Source organism: Bacillus rossius, chromosome 1, assembly GCF_032445375.1.
Source record: "Bacillus rossius redtenbacheri isolate Brsri chromosome 1, Brsri_v3, whole genome shotgun sequence".
Classification (NCBI taxonomy): Eukaryota; Metazoa; Arthropoda; class Insecta; order Phasmatodea; family Bacillidae; genus Bacillus; species Bacillus rossius.
This window is the reverse complement of record NC_086330.1, coordinates 6,472,815-6,493,437: the sequence shown is the minus strand read 5'-3', so window position 1 is coordinate 6,493,437 and position 20,623 is coordinate 6,472,815. Positions and strand designations below refer to the sequence as shown.

At 40.0% G+C, this 20,623-nt stretch overlaps 1 protein-coding gene across 1 annotated transcript in view; it reads left to right on the top strand.

Moving 5' to 3' along the window:
• Nucleotides 1-20,623, top strand: part of LOC134531602 (acetylcholine receptor subunit alpha-L1) — a 72,101-nt gene that overhangs the window by 31,719 nt on the left and 19,759 nt on the right. The window contains exon 2 of the mRNA XM_063367345.1: nt 13,309-13,353. Within this exon, the coding sequence (XP_063223415.1) occupies nt 13,309-13,353 (45 nt within the window). The remainder of the gene's footprint in view (nt 1-13,308; nt 13,354-20,623) is intronic.

Here is a 20,623-nt window from a genome sequence, read left to right as displayed (position 1 = left end):
TCTGTTCGATTACAACTATATTTAAGAGGCCACTCCAGTGTTTCAGGGGCACTACGCAACCCGCGTTAACCTCATAAGATTCAATGATATTTTCATTTTGCTTATAACTTATTAACTGATATAGATTTCGAAATGATGCTTGCTTGATATGTAAGACAATGATGCTCTTATTAAAGCCCCTTTCTTAAAAAACGTGCATAAAATATTGTTCAAACCTAGACAATACACTTATGCATATTAGTAAAGATTAGTATAAAACCATAATTTAAGCACGTTTTTGAAGAAAGGGGCTTTAATAAGAGCATCGTTTTCTTACATATCAAGCAAGCATCATTTAGAAATCTATATTAGTTAATTAGTTATAAGCAAAATGAAAATAGCATTGAATCTTATGAAGTTAACGCGGGTTGCGTAGTGCCCCTGAAACACTGGAGTGGCCTCTTAAGTAGATATGTTTAGTAAAAATGAATCTGCCCTGGATGCGGCGCCCGGGGCAACATGCCCCGCCTCACTAACCCCCCCCCCCCCCGCCCTTACACGCAGTTAAGACCCTGCGAGGTCTCGGGTCTTGTCGACGCCTGTAGTACCCCCTGTGTCCCCGTGAGCGATGCCTCGCTCGTCTGACGCGCGGAATTGAATCATGCATCATGGATGCGCCCAGGCGCCGCGGCGCCAGCTAACTAACAGAGTTGCGCCTCTCCTCGGCCTACTCTCTCTCTCTCTCTCACCTTCTGCCACGCCTCCCTGCCCATTGGCTGACCTCTCTCTGCCCGCGTGGTAGTCAGGGAAGTCTTCATTTCACAGAGGAGAGAGCCAAACCCGAAGTTCTCCGAAGTTCATGCTCGATTTTGTTTTTCCGTATCTTTTTAATGTAGCTAACTTAATCTAATTGACCATTAGTATCCTTTTATCAACACATTTAAATTGAACCAAAAAAAAAAACGAAAATGCGCGATGAGTAGAGACCTGAAAAATTCGCGGATTTATTTCGTGAAATGCTACAATTCAAATAATTATACCTGAGTGCTGCTCCTGCCATTGGTTCACTGTTAATCTGGAGGACTGAGGGCCAATTAGATACCCTCACTCGTAGAAGTGTCGAATCACAGGCTGCCCAGTCGAGATGACTCACAAGTCAACAGCCAACGAACAGTTGGCATTTTCCCGAGTCTGTAGAGGGTAGTGGAGTCTATCCTGGAGGTCATTGAACCCGCGAATTTTTTCGGTCCCTAACGATGGGGCGTTTGGCTCTCTCGTCTGTGAAAATATGGCTTCCCTAATATTTAGGGCTACAGTACACCCAAACTCTCATAAGCAGGTGCGCAGCAATTCCGCGAGTTTATTAGGCCGTCCTTCCTGTGAAGATATACACCTTGCTTTTCCAATGGATCATATAAAAAAAACTTATATTTTTCCAATTATGTTACATGCTAGCAGAGTGGACTCAGTTTTTTTATTTGAAATAGTTGTAACCGCATCAAAACTGTGAGATTTTTCAAAATTATGATTAAATTATTCGCTTTTATCTGTGTTTGGTACATTGTGTGATTTAATTAATTAAACTACTGAGTGACACTGATTTTCCAGCGATCTCCACTGATTTTCTGACGAATTTCACAGCTGTAAACACAGTTTAACAGCGTATTAATAAAGACCGTGGAATTTAGAGATTCCAATTTAATTGGGGACTACATTAAACTCTTACGCATTGAAATCAGTTTGGAAACTGAAGCCAATGTTTTTTTGGAGCTTATACATAGAGACTGGAAAAATTCGCGGGCTCAACGACCTCCAGGATAGACTCCACTATCCTCTACACACTCGGGCAAATGCCAACTGTTCATTGGCTGCTGACATGTGAGTCGTCTCGACTGGGCAGCCTGTGATTTGACACTTCTATGAGTGAGGGTCTCTAATTGACCCTCATTACTCCAGATTAACAGTGGACCAATGGCAGAAGCAGCACTAAGGTATGTTTATTTCAAATGTAGCATTTCACGAATTGAATCCGCGAATTTGTCAGGTGTCTAGTTATTGAGTTTCGTTATCATTGGAAAAGAAAAGCCTCCCTGGCCCGACTACCCCTGGCTGCCAATCCGGGTCCCGAGTGTGGAGACGAGGGACTGCCTCCCTCCCTCCCTCCCTCCCTCCCTCCCTCCCACCCTCACGGCTCCGCGGGGTGTTTGGAGAGACCCTCTTGCGACTTGGCGAGTCACCCCCTCCACCCCCTCCAAGCCCTCAGGAGGAACAGCCAAGTTGTTGCCGGCGATGTTGACTGCCTCGTAGGAAGCCCTCTGCTGGTCGATACCGAACAAGTGCTGCCTGATGGCCCCGCGCACACTCGGTCCGCCGTGCGCCGGGCTCCAGACCACGTCCGCCGTCACTCCGGCTACTGCTCGACGTATCAGAGCGGCGCCTTTAAGAGTGTGCCGAGGGCGCTGTTAGCTTATTTTTTTTTTTTTTAAACTGTAGTTTTAGAAGAGAGAAGGTGGCTAAAACGCGTGTTATCAGAATAATTTTCAGGCATGAATAGAGACCTGAAAAATTCGCGGATTCATTTCGTGAAATGCTACACTTCAAATAATTATACCTGAGTGCTGCTTCTGTCATTGGTTCACTGTTAATCTGGAGTAATGAGGGCCAATTAGAGACCCTCACTCATAGAAGTGTCGAATCACAGGCTGCCCAGTCGAGACGACTCACATGTCAGCAGCCAATGAACAGTTGGCATTTGCCCGAGTGTGTAGAGGATAGTGGAATCTATCCTGGAGGCCATTGAACCCGCGAATTTTTCCGGTCTCTATCAATAACCAGTTTAAAATGACTGGTGTATGATTCAATTCATGGCCAATGAACACGTCTAAATATAATGTTTCCTTTTATTTAATCATGTATTACTTTATTATTTATGATTTTAAGGTTTTGATTTAAAAAAACGCTTAAGGTTCCTCAGATATCTTCAAAACGTGTTTAAAGCATATACTTAAAAGAAAAAATTCCGGAATTAATAACAATATTGCAATATCAATAATTAAAAATATTATCATAAAACAAATAACAAGATGATTAAAAATTATGAAAAACCATTAATATTTATATTTATTTATAGTTATGAATACTTAAGAATATTATTCGTTTTGCAGCTCTGTAAAACATTAATTATTAAATAAATTTAAAAATGTTTAAAATAAAAATTGTTCCTTAAAACACCATCTATAAAAATGGTCTGATATAATTTTTTTGCAAAATGATAAGAAAAATGTTATATCGGCAAATAAATTTTTTTTTTCAAAGAGTTATGGATTTTCACTTATAACTTTTTTATTTATGGTTCTACGACTAAATGTTACTGAGAAACAGTTGTAGATAATTTTATTTGCAACACAATTTGTTAAATAATTTTTTTTGTGAGACCTGTAGTTTGGCAGATAAACCGTAAAAACCATTTGAACCTCTTTTTCCAAGATGGCGGCCGTGGGACAAGGGTTGCAACCCCACAAACTTGGATTTAACTTTGCACTAACCCCCCCCCCCCCCCTTCATATTAAAAAAATAAATTGCGTCCTCGGACAAACGCAACCCTAAATGTAACTTTTCAATGAACTACTAATATTGCTCTTGCCATGCTTGTACGACCCAATTAAATCTTCTAGTGACCGAGGGCGAATTCAGCAGACGTCAGGAACTACTTCTTCCTTCCAAAGTGGAAAAAAAAGTAAACTTAGGAGCAAGGAGCTGTAGTTAGAGAAAATAAAATCAAATATCCGCAAACTTTTTTTTTTTAAATGAATGTTTTTCCTCTTGTTATTGTTCAAGATGTTGTGTTCCGAAAATCACACATCCCCCCCCCCCCCTCATCTGTCTGATTCGGAAAAAAATATCTTCCTTTCTCTTTTGATCTGTATACGAATTAACGAGTGACTATAACTGTGTACATAAAACGTGCTTGAATGTTTTTCGAAGCGCTGTAGCTCCGTACTGAAGAACTTTCCCCACTGATTGAATGCCATCTGTTGCGATTCAAGCAAGACTAGTAACTAGAGACCTGCAAAATTCGCGGATTCATTCGGTGATAGGCTATAATTCAAACACATATACCTCTTAGATAATTTTGCTATTGGCTTACTGTTCATCTGGACGAATCTCAACCAGTTATAAACCATCAACCAAAGAAGGATCGAATCACAGACAAACCAGCAGAGACGACTTACAAGTCGGCAGCCAATGAACTTGCGTTATTTTCCCGAGTGTACAGGGGTATGTGTAGTCTATCCTGAAGGCCATCGAAACCGCGAATTTTACAGGTCTCTACTAGTAACCCAGTCACACAAGTAGAAGAAACTGTATGCAGTTGTACGTCTACGTGAATTGAAACGCTAACAAGGGGTGATATATTTCGGCTCGGACTGTAGCTCTGAGACAACCACAAATGCTGACCGACTAGTGTGTTCTTCCTGCTACCATAAGACACTCTTGCACTAAGTAAAGTAAAAAAAAGGTGAAAATTTTGGAGCATGTAGCTGAAACCTAAGGTTTTCACAATCGCACGAAACAAACCCCGCCAGATGGTTTCAGAAACACACGTGAAAGCAGAAACTAGATAGTCCTGCTCCAAAAATCAAGCATGAACCCACAAAAAAATCTAAAGTTTAAAACGGGCAAATTACATTTATATATGTACATACAAAATATGAAAACAACTTTAAAGGACTTGACAAAGACAGCTGACTCAAATAATGTGGGAGAGTATCAGAGAAATAGGAACTAAAATAGAGATTAAAACCATTAAAAAAAAGTAAGCATGTAAATGAAATCAAACTGGCTGATCAATTCCCGTAAATTATATGTTACTATTTATAGTGTTATGATCGCTAGTTATCCAGTCAGTACCAGTTTTGCACTTACTGGTTGGTCGGATACTTAATTGTCTTTACAGGGAAAGTCATTTTAAGACACCTGAAAAATTCGCGGATTCATTTCGTGAAATGCTACAATTCAAATAATTATACCTGAGTGCTGCTTCTGCCGTTGGTTCAATGTTAATATGGAGTAATGAGGGCCAATAAGAGACCCTCACTTGTAGAAGTGTCGAATCACAGGCCACCCAGTCGAGACGACTCACAATGAACAGTTGGAATTTGCCCGAGTGTGTAGAGGATAGTGGAGTCTATCCTGGAGGTCAATGAGCCCGCGAATTTTTCCAGTCTCTAGTCATTTTTGTTAAGCAGGAGATTCACAACAGCCGTGAAGAAGCAGTAAAATGCGACAAAGCGGTTCTTGGAGGGGCATCAAAGTTGCGGACTAGTAAAAAAAAATTGGCCGCTGATGAAGATAGCATCCACTATTGCTTTCCTCTGAGGACCATCATCCTTGTCACGCGCCGGTCGTAACGCCACCTTATGATCCCCTCCGGCGATGGCTTCACAGCCGCCTGCACGGGCGGGAACTGCTTTATGGGGGCTTGGATCCGCACTGCGCGATCCCCCAATCCCCCGTCCTGCTGGGGCAGACCTCCAGGCATCGTCCGCAACCTGCGACGCTGTCAACCCGACGACGCATTTGCGTGTCTACTGGAGAAATGTACGTCTCTCCCTCCACCCCTCCCACACACGTGGCCAGGGCGTGACTGAGATTCATCAGCCTCCAGTTGTATTCCAGTAGTTCTGATCTCCATGTCCTCACAAGAGAGGGTTATGAACGGAAATACTCCGTATTGATTTTACCAGAGTTCGTGCCTCAACAGTCATTTTAAGTTCGATATGGAACACTTTCCTCCATTAAGGCCCCCGCCCCCACCCGGGCACACACAAGGCGCGCAGAGCTTTAGGAAAAACAACGCGATTTCCAAACTACTCAAGATATCCGAGTGGGGTCTGCTTATAAAAGCATTTAAGAGTTCGCTGAGGGCTGAAAAGTACTTTTGATTTTGGATTAAGTTTTGAAACTGTATTTTTAGAAGAGTTAAAATGGCTAAAATGAATGTTTTCAGAGTAATATTTAGGCGTAAAAGAACCTGTACAGATTCTTGAAAGCACTTAAGGGACTTGCATTACACCTTTATCTTCATTTTTTCGCCATATAATGTTACGGTCACCGCTCAAATTTCACAGTTATCCTGTGACGACGAGAAGACTGCACGCCAGTTCAGAGCCTTCCGCTTAGAGGCGACACCGCGCTAGAAATACCAGAGAGCGTCAAACTTATCATCCCGGCTCACTAACACACACACACCCTGACGAGGCGGGCCCCTTAAAGCAGATATCACACCCTAAAAGAATTTTTAATACCGTAATTATGATTATTTTAATACCGTAATTATGAGTCTATCGAAAAATATCATAACAGTTTTAATAGTAATCGTTTTAATAGTTACCTTCAATAACTTGACGGTGGAAAGTATTTTATCAGGCACTCACTGACAACTTCAGGCATATATTAATTGTTAAGCCAAATTTTGAAAATTCAACGACTGAAAATTGTCATGGCTTAAAATCCGTCAAAACCAAGATGGCGCCTTTTGGTTCCTGTCTCTCCCCTTTAAGGCTTGGTCTCACTCGTTACGTTGAATTTTTCGTTCACTTGTAATTACAATCAAGGGCTAACCCTAGTATTTGTTGTACTCTCACCAATATTTGCAACGGATATTCAATAAGTGTATTATTTATGGTTGCAAGAGGTTACATTGGTCTTCGTAATTGTTATTCAATTGCGTGAATTTTTAACACCGATATGTTACTTTTGATAAATATCTTTTGAAAATAATTGTTACAGAACAGCAAATGCAACAACGGTGTAGGATTATAATATTTTGGAAACTCCTTTGATTGATAATAATCGAGATAAAATAAAAATAAATAAATAAATAAACGTGGTGTGTGTAACCAAGCCTTTGGGCAGATCAGTGTGATGTAAAACCCTTAAAAAAAAAAAAAAAAAAACCCTCCCCGTAGCAGCTCTTGTGTATGTAGACCCAGAGGTGACTTTCAGATATTGTGTCATGCAGTAACTCCAGTTGCAACATAGACCACTCCACCTGTGGAGTTGGCTGTAGTACTGACTGACTTCTAGCGCATGGCAAATCTGATCCAGTTGTGAATCACCCCGGGCTACTGACAGCTTTTAGCGACACTGATGTCATCTCCTGCGGGGCTATACTTCTCTCAACCTCCAGGGCAGTTAACAGTCTTCTCCTGGACTTTGGTACATGCGTCTCGTCATGATGACAGCTGTCGTCTGTCATTCAGTGCCAGCTGCCCCGAGAGACAATCATTTCAGGCTCTATGACGTGAAGACAGGGGCTTGAGGCGTCTGACCTCCAACAAGCACGCAGAAAATACAAGGAAAGAAGATACCCGTAGCAAGAATATATGAGATCGTTTACGCAATGAATCAGTTTGAGTACGATATCTGGAAAATTCAAAATGAATTCATGCACGATTTCTTAAGAAGGAAAAGAAAAGTTCAGTTAAGAATAAAAATATAGTTCATGAATGATAAAACTTTTAGAACTGAAACATAAAATGCTTCCCTCTCAGCTACCCGAATGAAAAACTAAGTACGTATATTAAAGATAAATTATTTTAAGGTATACAGAAATGAAGATAAGGAAATAACATATTTAAAAATTCCACCCAATATAGAAAGGTTCTGAACTGGGGTTGACAATTCACAAATGCTAACCAGATTGGATTAAATCGGAACATCAAGATTTGAACTAGAGACCGGAAAAATTCGCGAATTCATTTCGTGATAGGCTTAAATACAATTAGTTATACCTCAGTGCTGCCTCTGCTATTGGCTCACAACTCACCTGGATGACTCTGGGCCAATGAGTAACGCCCGACCAAAGCTTTATCGAATCACATGCTGCTACGTTGGGACGTCTTATTACAAGACAGCAGCCAATGAGTGGGTGGCATTTGACCGAGTGTACGTAGAACTATGGAGGTCCTGCAGGTCATTGAACCCGCGAATTTTTCCGGTCCCAAATTATAACGGGCTCCCAACCAGTTGGGTGCGTAACTTTGACCCTCCGGGATGTCGGACTCGACCACGACCTTGAGGGGATCAAGGCCAGCCAGCGAGGACCATGGGGGTCGCTGGAGACATGCGCAGTGGACGCAGGGCGGGGAAGTTGAGGACGTAACTGACCACGTCCCATCACAGCCTAGGCTTTGAGCGATCTCCAGAAACCTGTGCTCAGCTGAAGATGTGATGCCGGAGCCTGTGTTCCAACCCGGGTCTTCAAGAAGGAAAGCCCAGTTTCACATCTGCTCCTTCTATAGTTTGAAAGGAACTGAACAAGTTAGACACTAAATCTAGTGGGATTGTCTTGATGTAAGTTTTTGGACATACGCCATTGCTAAGCACTTTTTCTGTAGAAGAAAACTAAAAAATACCCAAAAGATAGAAAACACAAATTAAGTAAAAAAAAATTGCTGTTGTCAACAGGATATAAACACCACATAATATTCCATAACAGGAATATGGTCAACAAACAAAGAAAAACAAAGAAAAATGGACTAAGAGAACGAAAAAAAACCACAAATGATGACAGCACAAAAATATTAAATCCCCCCAAAAAAAGTAAAAAAAGAAAAAGTGCTTAGCAATGGCGTTTGTCCAAAAGCTTACATCAAGTCATGCACTCCCATTGCACAAATATTTCAAAGATAATAGTGGGATTGTGTTTTTTTGTTTACACTATATTGTGAGTATATTAAATACCTACTGACCATCACAAACTTGTTATTTGCTCTGTACACATGGTTTTATTTACTATTATGTACTGGTTTTTACAGTTATGTAAATACATGTATTAATTTTCTCGGCTTCCGGCTAGCTGAGTGGAAGAAAGTTACTTTGCTGCTCTCAGCAATGCGTCTAACTCAAGACGTTTCCATAACGGGAAGCCTAAGATGTACATCAATTTCTGTCCCTGCCCGAACACGCCCGAATATTCACTTTCGGCCAACCTCGGGTTTATTTATATGAATTTATACTTCCATGTTTATTTTAATGTAGCTATACTAACCCAACTAACCGTCCATAGTGTTTTAAAGTATTTTAATGTAGCTAACCTAACCAACCATTTTTAATATTTGAATTCATTTTTTCCTGCGAAAAAATAAAACAAATCCCGAGGTTGGCCGAAGGTGAATATTCGGGCGTGTTCGGGCAGGGACAGAACTTGATGTACATCTTAGGCTTCTCTTCCATAACAAAACCTTAATATAGCCACGCCGTATGTGACAGTGTTACGTCACAGCCGTGCGTTCATTCAGAACACGTCCTCAGAAGCTGTCAGAGCTAGTCTCGTTCGTGGTGAGACGGAAAGATTCCTGTTATCAACACAAGACTGGAATTTATTTCTGCTTCTCTCAGGCGTAGGTACACGCACATACATACCTAGTAAGCAGTGTTTCTTTTGCCTTCCTCCGGCTAATTTCCAACGAAGTTTTAGTTTAAAAAAAATACTCTGCATGCATTTCTTCGGAATGAATTAATTCATCGTCTTTCTTTTTATTTGAGTTTTGAAGATTAAATAACGAGAGCAGTATTAACGTTGGTGCGAGTGGAGAGGAAAACATGATAAATAAAAAAAAGGAAAGGGGAAAACAAACTACGTCGAGGATCGATCCCTCGAGACAGATGTCTGTTTAATTGGTTCGACTTCTAGCTGCAGACTATTTTAATTGCCGGCCGGTGCTCGACCCGTAAAAAAATAAAAGGCGCCCGGTGTCAGCGTTTGACGGAACATTAATTCTTATGCGACGAGGTCACACGCTCTCTTTGCGTCATCCCGGGCGATATTCCGTTTCTTTTTTCCCGCCATCTTCTCCTTTCCTCCCGTGTGAGCTCTGTGATTGGCGGGCTCGCGTCCCGCGTGGCGGTGACGTCAGAGAGCGCGCTGGGAGCTAGAGTGGCACAATTGCACCGCACGTGAGCTACAGCTGAGCTGTCTCGACTACCGTTCAACCATTCTGTTGTATTTCACAACAAATTTTGTGTTTCTATGGCAATTTTCAAATGCGTGTCAGTCGACCAGCCTCCAAACAAGCCTCCCTGGTTTCGAGCTTCAGTGGAACTACGTGGCGGCCGTTTCCCTGAGATCTTGTGAGTTTTTTGAAGTGACAACGTCTAATAGATCGATGAACGCCGGCTGCACGCACGAAAAAGTGTCCCGTTACGCACACTGTCCCGTTACGCTCATTGTACGCTTGCGCCGCATTTATCTCTCTTCCACTCGGTTGGAACAACCATCGATTTGACTTTTTCGAGGCACATTAAACTTGAAACACTCCAATTCGTTTCCTACTTTTCCTATCATCGTCCTATCCTTAACAGAATAACACATATTGGAAGAAGTTAAATAGCAAACATGTATAAAAGTTATAGTTAAAATAAACTGTTCGATAAAGTAATAAACATATTTGAATTAATGAGTGCAAATTAAAGTAAATTTATCAATTAAATTGTAGATTTCATTTCACTCCTTTGTATCCATACAAAATAGTGATAATTCAATAAAAATGATTTAATTTATTCATAAAAGTGTGCAATCATTTCATCAATGTTTTGTTATGACGTTGTCACGTTAAACTATCGTCCGTAAACCGACTTTACAGACAACCAATTTTTTGAAGTGAAAACTTATTTACCCGCGTTGAGCGATATTCGGTAGGGGAAAAACTTATGGGTTCGCGTCACCGACATGCTAGTGACGTGTAGCGCCAGACTGGCGAATCGCAGCGGCCTGTGTACATATACGCACATATACACGAGTACACTGTGTATAATCGACGGTATCATGTGCGTGTTGGACTCTTTTTTTGGGTGGGTAAAATATTTTGAGTTCGCGTCACCGACATGTTGTAGTAGCAGTAAGTGAAGTTAAATTGACCACGTGAAATTTTAATCTGTGTATACTGTGCATTTTCCAGTGAACACATGACTTTGGTAAGTCATAGCTAGGTAATGAATTTTTACGTAATTTTGACACACCACTGACATATGTTGTGACTAAAAATTGATGTAAGGATAAATTATATCTTGGTGACATCAGACTGATATAATACAAAAATAATTCTCTTGCGTACATTTGACGTAGAAATGATGTCATGTTAAACGTCTTAAAAACAAAGTTTTAAGTTCTCACGTCTGTCGACAGTCCCAATGAGTCCCATTTTTTTTTACCTGGTATACGCCTGTTTCCTTCACCACCAGAATTTTACCGTTTCTCCGTTCACGACCCTATATATTTGGATGGTTTTACTTCCGCCTGTTTTACTTCCGCATTTTTTACTTCCACCGTGCTGTGCAGTGTCAATACCACAATAGAGTACTTTGTGACGTCCCTCCGCAGGTAAGCTAGCTTGAGGTCACGCTATTCTAACTCCAGATATGTTTAGTAAAGACAGTTCAAGGTTTTACTAAACCACTTTTTAAATTTTAGTATGAAATATGTTTTTCAATTAATAGAGACCTGAAAAATTCGCAGATTAAATTCGTGAAATGATACAATTCAAGTAATTATACCTTAGTGCTGCTTCTGCCATTGGTTAACTGTTAATCTGGAGTAATGAGGGCCAATTAGAGACCCTCACTCGTAGAAGTGTCGAATCACAGGCTGCCCAGTCGAGACGACTCACAAGTCAACAGCCAATGAACAGTTTGCATTTGCCGGAGTGTGTAGAGGATAGTGGAGTCTATCCTGGAGGTCATTGAACACGCGAATTTTTCCGGTCTCTACCAATTAAACGCAGACTTATTCAAACTATTTACCCAATAAACACAATCAATAAATGTGGAAGAATGGTTTGATCTCCAAACGACATAGTAAGATTGTAATTATCAAAATAGTGTTGTTAAAATAGTATTTGTTCTATAATTACCGCTTTAATAGGAAGAGATTTATGGGTCTTGTTATTGACTGAAATACGTTCTCTACAGTTGCATGGCTTAGAAAGAAATGGCTGATGAATTTATTTGTTAAAATTCTAGATACTTCTGTATGTTTTACGGACTTCAATTCCGTTCATGAAATTTCCAGAATAAGCTTGGTGTTTAAGTAACCTCGCATGCATAAAAATAAAGACGTAAAATTAATAAACACTGTAATTCCACTAAGGTTTCTCTATATACAATATCTTAAACGAAAATAAATCTATTTTATCTCAAATAAACGTTTGCAATTGATATTAACATATTTAGAACATTTTTACCGTGAAAAAATTTATTTTAAATAAGCTAATGGTGCTGTGATTATATGTTGTAGATAAGAAATCTATAACACGAAATATGTTATGAATGTTTGCAGACACTCAGTTTCTAAATAAATAAATTAAGTCATAACAACATTAAACGTAATAAATAAATGATTTTAGTTCTGACAGAGACGTATAGTATGCGAAGTTTTGACTTCTACTAGTTGATAAGAAATGGAAAATTACCTCTTGTTATATTAAAACAAAACATAGTGTTATAAAAACTGTGTACAGATGACTGCATGTGCAAGTATTATCAATCTGACTTGATGTAAGCTATTGGACATCCGCCATTGCTAAGCACATGTATGTCTGTAGAAGAAAACTACAAAAAACAAAAAAGACAAACACAAAAGACAAAAACACAAATTAAGAAAACAATTGCTGTTCTCAACAGGATATAAACACCGCATAACATTCCATAACAGGAATATGGTCAACAAACAAAGAAAAACATAGAAAAATGGACTAACATTTTAACATTTTGTCTTTTTTGTCTTTTGTGTTTTTGTAGTTTTCTTCTAGAGACATACATATGCTTAGCAATGGCTAGGGACCTGCAAAATTCGCTGATTAATTGACCTCTAGGATAGACTCCACAGTCCTTTAAATACTCGCGGAAATGACACCTGTCCATTGGCTACTGACGCGCGAGACGTCTCAACTAGACTGTCCGTAATTCGGCACTTTCTTGGTTTAGTGTTTCCCATTGGCTCACAGTTCCCCAGATAAAATGTGGGCCAATCGCAGAAGCAGTACGAAGGTATAGTTGTTTTGATGCTAGCCTATCGCGAAATGAATCCGCGAATTTTGCATGTCTCTAGCAATGGCGTACCTAAATCCAAAAGCTTACATCAAGTCATGCACTCCCATTGCACAAATATTTCAAAGATGTCACCAGTCTATTTCCCTGGCAGCCTGTAGTGCTAGTACCAGTGTCCCTGAAACAAGATGGCGCCAGGTGCCGGCGCTTCACTGGTCGCTCGGGCTGGCCCCGTGTCACGTGACGACTCTCAGTGTGTGCGTGTGTTGTGTGTTGCAGAACCTCAAGGACCAGATCCTCACCACGAACGTGTGGCTGGAACACGTGAGTTCGACAGTTTTCTTCGCCAGTTCTTCGTGCAGCTTCCAGGAGTGCAGTTTTAGGCGATCTCCTTCGATGTGCATGTTCAGTACTGTGATGTGCTTGTGCAGTACTTGGATGTGCAAGAGCATTACTGTGATGTGCATGTGCAGTACTGAGGTGTGCATGTGCAGTACTGTGATGTGCATGAGCAGTACTGTGATGTGCATGTGCAGTACTGTGATGTACATTGCAGTACTGTGATGTGCTTGTGCAGTCAGTGGCGTAGCCAGGATTTGCGTATGGGGGGTGTTAAGAAGCATGGCCCCCCCCCCCCCCCCCGTATTAAAGCGGTGGGTGGGGGGGTCCTCCCCCGGGAAAATTTGGATTTTAAGGTGTATAATAGTGCTATTTTAGCAGTTTTCGGTACTTAAATTTAAATATTGTAATGGTAAAAATTTTATTAATTTTAATATGAAATTTGTTTGAGTGATGAATAAGAAATTAATTAAAGATTTGGAGCTAAGGGGGGGGGTTCGAACCCCTAAAACCCCCCCCCTGGCTACGCCCCTGTGTGCAGTACTTGGATGTGCATGAGCAGTACTGTGATGTGCATGAGCAGTACTGTGATGTGCATGAGCAGTACTGTGATGTGCTTGTGCAGTACTTGGATGTGCAAGAGCATTACTGTGATGTGCATGTGCAGTACTGAGGTGTGCATGTGCAGTACTGTGATGTGCATGAGCAGTACTGTGATGTGCATGTGCAGTACTGTGATGTACATTGCAGTACTGTGATGTGCTTGTGCAGTACTTGGATGTGCATGAGCAGTACTGTGATGTGCATGTGCAGTACTGAGGTGTGCATGTGCAGTACTGTGATGTGCATGAGCAGTACTGTGATGTGCATGTGCAGTACTGTGATGTACATTGCAGTACTGTGATGTGCTTGTGCAGTACTTGGATGTGCATGAGCAGTACTGTGATGTGCATGAGCAGTACTGTGATGTGCATGAGCAGTACTGTGATGTGCATGAGCAGTACTGTGATGTGCAGTACTGAGGTGTGCATGTGCAGTACTGTGATGTGCATGTGCAGTACTGTGATGTACATTGCAGTACTGTGATGTGCTTGTGCAGTACTTGGATGTGCAAGAGCATTACTGTGATGTGCATGTGCAGTACTGAGGTGTGCATGTGCAGTACTGTGATGTGCAAGAGCATTACTGTGATGTACATTGCAGTACTGTGATGTACATGTGCAGTACTTGGATGTGCAAGAGCATTACTGTGATGTACATTGCAGTACAGAAGTGTGCATGTGCAGTACTGCGATGTGCATGTGAAGTACTGCTATGTGCATGTGCAGTACTGCTAGGTGCATGAGCAGTACTGCTATGTGTCACACCTCAAGTCGAGTCGTTGCATTTACAATTCATTATTTTTTTACGAAAATTCCCACCGACGTTTCACTGATGAGCGTTATATGTTCTTTTTCTTCCATTTAGAATGCGTCTCCACATGCAAGTTACGCGTTATCAGCTGTTTTTTTTAAAGTTGGGAATATTTATCCATAACTGGACGGCTTTTATATAAAAGTTACCAATTATGTATGCATGGCACTAAGAAGAACCTGGTGTTAACTTACGGTTGTTGTATTAAAAATAGCTAGAGGGTGGTTTGTTCAAATTGACTGCACAAGGTTATAGGAGTTTGATTCTATGTATAAATACATTAAACGTTTCTTATGCGCTTATTTTAGATAAACAAATTTTTTTATAAAATTCACTGGGTTTTTTATATATAAAACACCCAACTTAATTTTTATTTGAGTTATTATATTATGTGTTTCTTAAGCTAAGCGTGTCAGTCAAGTAAACTTCTATAATAAAATTATTACACACATAGTTCATCATATAAATCTGTAATTAAAGAAAAAACTAGAAACTCAAGACAGCAGTTTGATATAAACCCCTATTTGTTCCATTTATGTATGCTTACCTTGCAGTGTCAAGTGGTTTAAGTCATGGCCTATTCTTGTTTTGTTCCAGTTAGACTCATAGTTCACTTACCACGACTTATAACTGTCCCAGTTAGTGCAGGAGGCCCCGAGATCAGCAGTGACGTGACAGTGATCTGTGACAACCGTTGTACTTTTCAAGTCCATCCGATATCACTAATAAACTTGAGAAAATTCATTTATCGTTTCAGGCTTCAAATGGCTTCAAAGAAACATTAGTCGCGCATATGTACGTATTTGTTGGTTTACTTACCGCTGGCTGTGTTAAAATGACAACAACAACAACAACAACAACAACAACAACAACAAAAACGGGTATTTTCAAGTAGGTTTTTAGATATCAATATTTTTATTACATAACATCGTGAAATAAAACAAAAAACTGGTTGTCTGTAAAGTCGGTTTACGGACGATAGTTTAACGTGACAATGTCATAACAAAACATTGATGAAATGAGTACATACTTTTATGAATAAAATTGAATCATTTTTATTTTAATAATAAAAGAATAAATACTTGAAATTATACTAGTAATCAGATTTTTAAAATGCAAGAATAATTCACCTTTATTGCAGAAATTGTTGTTGTAAAAAGCAATGAAAACCACATTAACTTTTAACTTCACTTTATAAACAGTCAACGAAACAGTTCACGTGTAGATGACATGTAATTAATTTTAAAACTGGCATTTAGCTATAAAGTTTAAATATAATTATGAACAAGTTTTCATATAAATAAAATGTCATAAAATATCTATCATCAATTATATGAATCACCATAATTGTTTAAGTCAATTGTAACATAACTTATTATTACTGCACTCGCAGACAGCGTAACAGAACACAGCGTGACGGAACACTGAGAATAACGGGACACAGCGTAACGGAACAATGAGCGTAAGGGGACACTTTTTGTGAGTGCAGCCGGCGTTCATCGATTTATTAAACGTTGTAACGTCAAAAGAGAGCTAAACACAAAACTTTTGCCTACATAAACGATATAGTATTAAAACACTACAGAAGGTTTTTGCGTGATGCTGAAGGGATAAGGTATCTAGGATGGCTATCGGTGGATAATCCTGAATGCGCCGACGCCCGAGGTGGATCTCTGGATCTACGTTGCAGAGACGTCTCTGAAGACCGCCTGCTACCAGGGCTCAGGCGACTATGTTCGGCGCCCGGCCGTGAAGTGGTTTTATGTCCCCGACTGCCCGCCCTAATGCCCGCGGAGGAGGGAGGGGAGTTACGACTCCTCTACCCCCTCCGCGAGCCGGTGGAGCACAGACAGTAAAGCAACAGAGCTCGTAAAGCGCGATGACTTTAGCCGCGCCCAGATCCGTCGTCGTCTCCCGGCCTGAGACCCCCTCTTCTGGCCGGACGAGGAAACAATGGTCTCGCGGTTTGATGACTCTCCCCCCCTCCTGGTTCTCAGGGGAAGAGAGTAGGAGGGCGTAACCCACTTCGGCCTGATTCGCCGGCGCATCCCTCGCGGCTCCGCTCTGAAGCCCGGACAGCCGAATTGCCTCTGCTTGCCTCTGATTGGTCTGACGAGAACCTCTGAAACCCCCCCCCCCCCCTCCTTTTATCTTTGTGCTAAATTTTTTTGGGTTCAATATTTTTGTGCTGTCATCATTTGTGGGGGTTTTTTCGTTCTCTTCTGTTTTTGGAAAACTATTGTGTTTGTTTCGTCTTTTAGTTTTTGCTGTGTTTTTGTCTCGTTTCAACTGTTGTGCTGAATTATTTTGCGTTCAATATTTTTGTGCTGTCATCATTTGTGTTTTTTTTGTACTGTTAGTCCAGTTTTCTTTGTTTTTCTTTGTTTGTTGATCATATTCCTGTTATGGAATATTATGTGGTGTTTGTATCCTGTTGGCAACAGCAACTCTTTGCTTAATTTGTGTTTTTTTTTTGTCTTTTGTGTTTTTTGTAGTTTTCTTCTACAGACATACATGTGCTTAGCAATGGCGTATGTCTAAAAAGCTTACATCAAGTCCCCCCCCCCCCTCTCTTGCCTAACACTGCGTGGGGATTTTACAACAACAAAAAATACACGTAAGCGAGTTTTTCAGTACTCGCCAGAGATGTGCAACTTTTTTACCCCCGCCAATACATGACTCGACATGTCCATCACCAGTAAAAATTGTATGTTTCACATGTTTCGAGATCCCTTTTTGCCCAAAAACCCATACTTAAAAACTTGTAAATGTCTTGGACATGTTGGGTTTTGTATCGTCGTGTCTTGAGATGGTAGTGTTCTTCGTCTCAGAAAAAGGGTCTCAAAACACGTGAAACATACATATTTACTGGTGATGGACATGTCGAGTTTTGCACGATAGCTCCTCATATATGCTTAATGTCGCACATATACTTATAACACGAATATAGGACACCGGACCGGAAAAATTGGCGGGTTAAGTTACCTACAGGATGAACTCCATAGTTCTACGTACACTCGGTCAAATGTCACCCACTCAGTGGCTGCTGTCTTGTGAGACGTCCCAACGTAGCAGCCTGTGATTCGATACAGCTTTGGCCGGGTGTTTCTAATTGGCCCACAGTCATCCAGGTGAGTTGTGAGCCAATAGCAGAGGCAGAACTGAGGTACAACTATTTGTATTTTAGCCTATCGCGAAATGAATTCGCGAATTTTTCCGGTCTCTATTCATGACGCGTTTGCTTCCGCGCTGGACTTACGATTGGTTTGCCGACAGTAGGCATGTGCCTTAAATAAACTAGCCAACCACGAAGCACAGACAATGCTACACAGTTTTAACAACCAGCTGGCCTGGAAAATATTTTCCCGAAAAGTAGATGGTCCTAGTGATAATGTCTATTATTAGAGACCTGAAAAATTCGCGAATTCATTTCGCGATAGGCACCTGGATGACTCTGGGCCAATTAGAAACACCCGGCCAAAGCTGTATCGAATCACAGGCTGCTACGTTGGGACGTCTCACAAGACAGCAGCCAATTAGTGGGTGACATTTGACCGAGTGTACGTAGAACTATGGAGTTCATCCTGCAGGTCATTGAACCCGCGAATTTTTCCGGTCCCTAAATATAGGTATATAGAGGTGAGAGATAGAGAGAGGTAGATATGTATATATGTAGCTAGAGATGTAGAGATACACGGAGATACACGTAGAGAATAGAGAAATACATAACTAGAGAATAGTGAGGATAGAAAGATGTTATATGTACCTAATTCGAACAAATCGCAAAAAAAAATTGATTGGAGCATTGCAACGCAATCCGGGCATTAGAGTGTGTGTGTGTGTGTATATATGTGTGTGTGTACATATGTACACACACATATATATATGAGTATTGGAAGATGAAGCACGGCCTTAATGTCAAACAACGATGAATCATAAGGACGAAACTGGCTCACTCTTCACGTTCCTTTTCGCCTGCAAGTGTCAAGCCTGTGACTGCACTGGTAGCGCCTGGAGATATGCAACGTGCAGCACACTTGCAGTTGCGTGTGCAAGGGTTGTTTCCTTGAGGCGACCTTTCCAGCTTGTAAGTGAGAAATAATAGTCTTCAGTCAATCACAGTGCATCTACGCTAATATGATAACTTTGGAAATCAACCTTTCGAAAAAAAATTCCCTGACCGTTTCTGCAAATGAATGCACATATATACACGTACATTTGAAACATCTCAGAAAAGCTAGGAGGTGACAGACGTTTTGAATTATTGACGTGATAACGTCTTATAAATCGATGAACGCCGGCTGCACGCACGAAAAACCATGACTCATTGTCACGTTCCGCCTGAGCCGAGCGTGCAAGAACCTGCCAACCCCCGTGCGAGAAAATCATTCTATGATATCAAACAGGTTAAGGCGGGCTTTTTAAAAGCAGCAATTTAAAAATTTGGTTTTATTTGTCTAATTTCGTCATTTAAAATTATCAATTTATTGACGTTGATTTCATTTCAGTTTATTTCTATAACAAATTGTTCGTGATTATATTTAAACAAATTAATTAAATTAATTTGTCAAAAACTGTAAATAGTATTTGAAAATTAAAAAGTATGTAATTTTTCATCAATGTTTTCTTATGACGTTATTACGTAAAATTATCGTCAGTAAACCGACTTTACAGACAATCCTTTTTTAATATTTTTTTTTAGTTTATTACTATACATTTCACATCACCAATAGCAGTACATATTAGTTCATTAAATATTGATAGTAATTAACTTCAGTATATCTTTTCTTCTGTGTAACCATTTTGACAGTGAGAAACTCATCCTAAGTTGCATTTAAAAACGTTTTAAAGAGAATGTATTCAAAATATTTGCATGTTTGTGTTTTTAAAGCTTCAACCGTTTCAAGTGATTTTCTCTTGGCTAGAAATAATTAAGAGTCAATTCACGCTTGTATGAAACCTCTTGAAATCAACCTTTGAAAAAAATATATCAGTGCCAATGAAGTAGGACAATTACACGCCCAGTTAGGGATTGTACATTCAAGGAGTAATTTCCTAAATGAACGTCTTATAAAAACATTTTTTTTCCACATAAATACCAGTAAAAATGGGTTTATTTTAGTTTCTCGCACTGTTATAAAGCATTTCAAGTAGCTAGGTTCTTAGCAATGTTATTAGCCAAGTGATAGAATCGCACTCAAAGAATATCTCACATAGGATTTCCAAAAAAGGTAATTTCAAATAAGAACAAGAGTTTGAAATTTTCATGATTAGAAGTTGCTACTTATTCCCAGTTCCTTCATTCATCATAAAAAAAAGATCTGTTTATAGTTAAATATGTTTTCTTTTCGTACGTTCTTTAAATGATTCATGCAATGAGTAATTTTGATTTAATGCAGTTTTACACTTTTTGTCACGGAAAAATTCCTAAAATAAGAATAATTTTTTTATCTTCTTAATTTTTATTTATTTTTAGTTTTCGGAATTTTTTTAATGACAAACAGCGCAAAACTGCAATTGCGTACGTCCAATAAAAACTACATTAACTGTTTCTTTCTTACTCATTACAATTACAGTTCTAAGGCAATAACTTTAAAGATTCCAAAGATACGCTATGTTAGAGACCGGAAAATTCGCGAATTCATTTCACGATAGCCTAAAATACAAATAGTTATAACTCAGTGCTGCCTCTGCTACTGGCTCACAACTCACCTGGATGACTCTGAGCCAATGAGAAACACTCAACCAAAGCTGTATCGAATTACAGGCTGCTACGTTGGGACGTCTCACAAGACAGCAGCCAATGAGTGGGTGACATTTGACCGAGTGTACCTAGAACTAT